The 7149-nt window shown below is 50.6% G+C and overlaps 1 protein-coding gene across 1 annotated transcript; it reads right to left on the bottom strand.

The window, feature by feature from the left end:
- Nucleotides 1–2159: 2159 nt before the first annotated feature.
- Nucleotides 2160–4247, bottom strand: LOC125492910 (uncharacterized). Its single transcript, XM_048635655.2, has 3 exons — nt 3372–4247; nt 2878–3282; nt 2160–2810 (listed from the first exon to the last, which is right to left on the bottom strand). The coding sequence occupies exons 1-3, from the start codon at nt 3462–3464 to the stop codon at nt 2160–2162; spliced, it is 1149 nt and encodes a 382-aa protein (XP_048491612.2). The 5' UTR covers nt 3465–4247.
- Between the last annotated feature and the right edge of the window lie 2902 nt (nt 4248–7149).

Raw genomic sequence — 7149 nt, 5'->3', positions numbered from 1 at the left:
CTGGGCCTACAAATTTGTATCACCTCGGGAGCCCAGAACATACTAGCAAAATCCGACTCCCAACTAATAGTGGGGCAGGTCTCGGGCGAGTATGAGGCTAAGGAAGACAACATGAGGATGTACCTCAACAAGACCCGACAGCTCATTCAGAAGCTAACTTCCTTCAAAATCCAGCATTTCCCCAGGTCCGAGAATCAACAGGCTGATGCCCTTGCTCGTATGGCTAGCTCAGCGGAAGGGTTAGCCCCCCGCAGCATAATTTGGGAAGTCCTTGAGCAGCCAAGCATCAACTCTTTGGAAGTGCATACTTTGAACCGCACCGACACCTGGATGGCAGAAATCGTAGGGTATCTTCGGGATGGATTCTTGCCCGTTGACGAGAAGGAGGCTGAGGCCCTTAAGAAGAAGGCGGGATGGTTTCTCTGGCATGAGGGCAACTTGTACAAAAAATCTTACACGCACCCCTTGCTAAAATGCGTCACCCCATTTGAAGGGAACTATATTCTAAGGGAGATCCATGAAGGGGCTTGCAGCAGCCATCAGGGAGCCAGGACAATAGCCGGGAAAGCCCTAAGGGCGGGATACTACTGGCCCACCCTAAAACGTGATGCAGAGGACCTGGTCAGGAATGCCCTAATTGTCAACTTCATGGAGATATACCTCGGGCCCCGACCAATCAGCTCACCACTATCCAAGCTGTCCTTCCATTTGACAAGTGGGGAATGGACCTCATAGGTCCCTTTCCCGCCGCTTCGGGGCAAAGGAGGTTTCTCTTGGTAGCCATCGACTATTTCACAAAATGGGTCGAGGCGGAACCACTGGCCTCCATAACGGATAAGCAGGTGCAGAACTTCATATGGAGAAACATCATCACCCGTTTCGGGGTTCCCAAGACTCTCATCTCGGATAATGGAAGGCAATTTAACAGTGGGCCAACCCGGGAGTACTGCTCCAGATTCGGCATTAGAACAAGGTTCTCAGCAGTATCCCGACCCCAGACAAATGGTCAAGCAGAGGCTGCAAACAAAGTTGTGCTGAATGGGATAAAAAAGTCTCTGGAAGGAGCTAAGGGAAGCTGGCTTGACGATCTCCCGGGAGTATTATGGTCAGCAAGGACAACAGTGAAAGAGGCAACTGGCCATTCGCCTTTCAACCTGGTTTATGGAAGCGACGTTGTCCTTCCTGTAGAAGTCGGGATACCATCCCCGAGAATGACATTCTACGACTACGAACAGAACGAAGAAGAAAAACCAGTCAATCTCGACTTACTTCCCGAGACAAGAGGCAATGCTCTGCTGAGATCCATTCACAACAAACTACGAGTGGCAAGACAGTTCAATCAAAGGGTCAGGGCTCGCCCTATCCTAGTCGGGGATTGGGTAGTGAGGAAGGTGGAAGCTACAGGCCTCACCCATCTCAAAGGCAAGCTCGGGCCAAAGTGGGATGGACCTTACAAGGTTGTCGCCGAGGTCAAACCCGGGACATACCGACTTGAGTCACCAGAAGGCACCCCCCTTGCCCGACCCTGGAACGCAGACAATTTGAAGAAGTATTTTATCTAAGTAACCTTGTAACATGGCCACACTTGAGCCATTCCTGTAATCAAAGTGCTAACATGGCCACACTTGAGCCATTTCTGTAATCAAATTGCAAGCCAGCTCGGGGTACTCGCCAGTCCCCTTTTTGAGTCTTTAACATTGACTAAAGCCGCCTTGGCCACACTTGAGCCGTCGGTTTTATCATTCGTTACAACTCGGGGCCACTAGCAATACCTTATTAGAGCTCGGTATTATTGCAACAGTAATGAAAAGATTGACAATTCTTATAATTGCAACGAATGATGCACATTTATGACATAACACGGGAAAGGCAAAAGATGAATCAAGAAAGTACTTCATTCATAAAGCTTAAAAAGTTACAGCCTAAAGGTCCCGAGAACAGACTCTCAGGAACCACAAAAACATAACCCGAGAACACTCAGGATTCAGTACATGCAAGTCTAAAAACAGAGTTAAGCAGCGGCAGTTTTAATTGGGGAGCTATCGGTGCTTCCAGTGCCGTCCTCCTCATGAGAACCCTCAGACAAGGGATCCTCGGGGTCGGCATCGGCCTCGGGCTCAGCATCGGCCTCGGGATTCTCAGGCTCGACTGTCGGGGCCTCAGAAGCCTTGGAAGCAGAGAAAGGGGCGCCTTAGAAGAGAGGAGGAAGGAGGATCCTTCTTAGCAACCGCCGCAGCCTTCAATCGCTTCTCCTCAGCAATACGGGCATTGTAGGCCGCCTCCACTCCACTCCAGTCCAAGGTGGAGTCGGGACCCGTCAGTACGCCCTTCAAGCGTTCCTTAGTATCCCGAACTGCCATAGCATAAGAACGGGAAGCCATCTGACCAATGAAGTCGAGTCCCTCGGGAGACCTCTTCCAGCTTTCGAGGAACTTGCCATGCTCGACCTGCGCCTGGGAAGAAGCTTCCTTCAGCTTACGGTCGAGGTGACGAATCTTCTTCTTCGACTTCGCTAGCTTCACCTTCGCCTCAGCAAGGTCCTTCTGCGCAGTATTGCGCGCGAGGGTGACGGTCTCCAGATCTGCCACTAACTTCTTTTTGCTCTCCAACAGCGCCTTGTGCTCATTCACCGCCTTCGAGGCCTCCTCGAAAGTCTCCTTTTGGGAATTAAGCTCGGTGTTGAGGCGAAGAATCTCAGCTTCATGGTCCGTGACAGTCTTGTTAAGGCCCTCAACTTGACCTTTAAGGTCATTAACACCGTGCTCGAACTGAGAGCGTCGATTTATCACCGACGTCATGCGGATGGAGGTCTGCAGATCGAAGCATGTTAGATAGTTGGAGTCGGTAAAGGATAAGCAATGCAAAAACAAGACATACCTCAAGCCATGATTCGTATAAGGCATTGATCTCTCCTAGGCCCAAATCCAGCATGGCCTTGTCATCAGCATCGGTATAGATGTCCTTGACAGCTGCCCTTACCCGAGCCATCTTCTGGGCAGAGCTCAGTTCAGTAATAGGAAGGTCGATCCCGAATTTCTCAATTCGGGAGCGCTTCTGGAGAGGCTCCTCAAAATCCCCCAGGGCTTGCTCGGGATAGCTCCCGACCTTACGCTTACTCCCAGAGGAGACCCCCGAAGATGCCTTCTCAGACACCTTGGAAGCCGCCTTCTCAGAGGCCACCCTCTTAGAGGCCGCCTTCTCAGCAGCCTGAGCCTTCTCCACATCTCCCTTCAGCTTTCGGGAGCGAACATGGGGCTTTTTGGCTTTCTTGGTCTCGGTATCCTGAGGAAGGATTACAAGTTATCAGAGCAAGCTCCACCAAAATTTTCGCAATCAACTAAGATGAAATACTAGTTCCACCAAGAGATTACCTTAGGAGGTGGTGGCACCGACATGATCTCTGCATCAAGCTCCGCCATGAGTCTCGCAGCCAAGTCAGCTCCATCGGTGAAGTGTTCAGCCATCGCCGGATCCAAACGAGCTCGGGCAACACCTGAAACAAACAAACGTCAAATCTTTAGCATTAAAAGGCAGTTCAGAAAGACTTGGAAGAAAATTACCCTTGTCGCAGCTACAACTCAAGCCTACAGCCGCCAGGAACATCTCGTCCCGGATGGTATGCCGGATAGGCAACCAGTTGGAGGGCACATAAGCTAGATCTCCCGACTCCGTCCTCGGGGTGGTGGTAAGATAGATCGCCACAATGGCCTCTTTTCGAGACATCTCGGGAACCGTCTGGTTCAATCGAAACCTAGGCCCTTCCTCGGGAGGCAAGATAGGGATGCCCCACTCGGCATTTGTATAAACATGATAAAACATGCGGCGGAATCCTTTTTGGTTCGAAGGAGGGTCGCGAACCACCTTATACCCCGGGCGACATTGAAAGCGGAACCATCCCGGGCCATGACGGTCAGCTGGACCAAGCATTAGAGTAAAGGTGTTGCGCCACAAGCGCAAACTCGGGGCCACCCCGAGAAGTTCACAAACGGCGATAAACCCGTTAATGGTCAACCAGCTATTCGGGAGAAGATTAGTAAGGGTGAGCTGATAACTGTTGAGTAACTCTTTGATAAAAGGATGCAAGGGGAACCTAAGTCCCATCTGCATACTTTGATGATACACAGAGACACACCCGACAGGGGGAGTTAAGACCGACTCCGTGCCCTTAGCTCGAACAATGAAATAAGGATCCATGATCCAGAACTTAGTACTCACATACTTGGAGTTTCTCTCCATAGATTTCATAAAGGTGGCCTCGGGAAAGAAAGTGTGGGGACCACCCTCGGGGTCAAGAAGGGAACCTCTTGACCAGAGGTAGTAGGAGCTTCATCCGCCTCCTCAGACACCGTCACTACTTGATCAGAAAGCAACTTGTCCAAATAGCAACTACAAGGCCTATGGGCCAAAGAAACCTCGAAGGGCCCAGGCACCACCCCTTCATCTTCCTCACTAAAGGAGTCAGGTGTATTTGTCAAGGGAAGCGCATCGGGAACCTTAGAAGGATCCTCGCAGGGAACCCGAGTGCTAACTAAAAAACCATCCACCCCTCGGATCTCTTCCGACAACCTGACGGGGGATGGAGCGGGAGCAAGGGGATCCACCTCGGGATCCATCCTAAAAGCCTAGGAAAATAAAAGAATCACTAAGAAGCGTACCTTCTCGGGAAATCAAGGTCGGGAACGAAATCTGGAAACGCGCGCACTAGGAGAACTCGGAGGACTCGGGATCAGAAGGAGATGGGAGAAATCCTAGAGAAATCTTGAGAAATTCTAGAGAGAAATTCTAGAGAGAGATTCTAGAGAGAGAGAGTGAAAGTGTGAAAATGATTTTGGAGTACGGACAAATTCTCTCTCCATCTCTATTTATAACCTCAAATCTCCCCTCCGCGTCGCGACAACCTCTGGACCCTCAATGGGCCCTCAAAAGATTGGGCCAAAACAGAAGAAAAGGCCCCATTCAAATTCAGGCCCAAAAGTCAATGGTCAAACTTCCAAGGGTCAAATGCCCTCTCAAAAACCTTGACTCTCCAGTCATCCCCGAGTGATATACCCATGGTCAGCCCAAGGGAGTTTCATACTTAGCCATATAATGAGCTAAGGGAGTTTCACAAGCCCCCGAGTTGGGTACCCCTACATGGTCAATCCAAGGGGCTCACACTTAGCCAAATAATGAGCTAAGTTCAACAGTAACCAACTCGGGATTACATGTGAAGGCCTATTGGCCCCCGAGTTGGGTGCCCCTACTTGGTCAATCCAAGGGGCTCTCAACACTTAGCCAAATAATGAGCTAAGTTCCATCATAACCAACTCGGGGTTACATGGGAAGGTCAATTTGCCCCCGAGTTGGGTACCCCTACTTGGTCAATCCAAGGGGCTCTCGATACTTAGCCAAATAACGAGCTAAGTTCCATCATAACCAACTCGGGATTACATGGGCAGGCCTATTGGCCCCCGAGTTGGGTGCCCCTCCTTGGTCGATCCAAGGGGCTCTCAACACTTAGCCAAATAATGAGCTAAGTTCAATCATAACCAACTCGGGATTACATAGAAAGGCTCATTAGCCCCCGAGTTGGGTACCCCTACTTGGTCAATCCAAGGGGCTCTCATACTTAGCCAAATAATGGCTAAGTTCAATCATAACCAACTCGGGATTGCATGTGGAGGCTCATTAGCCCCCGAATTGGGAACCCCTACTTGGTCAATCCAAGGGGATTCTATACTTAGCCAAATAATGAGCTAAGTTCAAACATTACCAACTCGGGATTGCATATGGAGGCTCATTAGCCCCCGAGTTGGGTACCCCTACTTGGTCAATCCAAGGGGATTCTATACTTAGCCAAATAATGAGCTAAGTTCAAACATTACCAACTCGGGATTGCATATGGAGGCTCATTAGCCCCCGAGTTGGGTACCCCTACTTGGTCAATCCAAGGGGCTCTCATACTTAGCCAAATAATGGCTAAGTTCAATCATAACCAACTCGGGATTGCATGTGGAGGCTCATTAGCCCCCGAGTTGGGAATCCCTACTTGGTCAATCCAAGGGGATTCTATACTTAGCCAAATAATGAGCTAAGTTCAAACATTACCAACTCGGGATTGCATATGGAGGCTCATTAGCCCCCGAGTTGGGTATCCTACTTGGTCAATCCAAGGGGATTCTATACTTAGCCAAATAATGAGCTAAGTTCAAACATTACCAACTCGGGATTGCATATGGAGGCTCATTAGCCCCCGAGTTGGGTACCCCTACTTGGTCAATCCAAGGGGCTCTCACTTAGCCAAATAATGAGCCAAGTTTCATCATAACCAAATTCGGGATAGTAAGAGGTCCTTGGAGGCTCTCCTTTCCCGGGGTCGGAATAATACAAATGGAAACCATGTGCACTCGGGGCCCCCACCTAGGGACTTCCCCCGAGATACCGCAGCACGCCCAAGTCGGGATGGCGCGCTCGGGGGCTGGGTGCCTCTCCCCACTCGGGATTCCAGCATACCACCCTCGGGTTAGCGTGGTGCTCCCGGGTCGTTGGCAACGCCCTCGTTTCGCACAGCTAAAACCCCGCTGGGGGCTCCCGCAATCGACACTCGGGATCGTTGGGATGCTCTCGGGTCGGGGTTCGCATCCCTGTTCTACACTAACCCAAAAATCGCACTCGAGACTCCCGCAAGCGGAGTGGCGAGATGTCACGACACCCTCGGGTCGGGGTCGGGGTCGACCATCAGCAGTGGCTCCCTCCGGGGTCCAATAGCCCCCCCACAAGTGGGAAACTCGGGTCGGGTTCTCTGACCGTGAGCAAATCCCAAAAAGTTCGCCAACCAACCGCATCCTGAAGCAAGAGTTCGGTTACGATTATTTGGCGCGGGGCTAATTGTTTGGGCCCCTGGTCTGGCCCAATAAAATATTAAAAAGCATTCCACCCAAAGCCTGGGCCTCTCATATCAAGGAGGATTCACCAGCTTTTAGGGAACAAAAAGCTGATTACCTTAAAAAGGTGGTGGCTCCCTTAGGTATTGGGATGCTCCCAAAAAGGGTTTCCTGTCTGGTAAATCCCCAACAACTATAAAAGCCAACAGTCTCATCAATGAACAGGTATTCAATTCTCACCTAACAAAACCAGAGCATCTCTCTCTAGACTTGGATTACTTTCTCT

The sequence above is a fragment of the Beta vulgaris genome, chromosome 1, assembly GCF_026745355.1.
Source record: "Beta vulgaris subsp. vulgaris cultivar EL10 chromosome 1, EL10.2, whole genome shotgun sequence".
NCBI lineage: Eukaryota > Viridiplantae > Streptophyta > Magnoliopsida > Caryophyllales > Amaranthaceae > Beta > Beta vulgaris.
The sequence above is the reverse complement of the archived record's forward strand: the minus strand, read 5'-3'. Positions and strand labels throughout refer to the sequence as shown.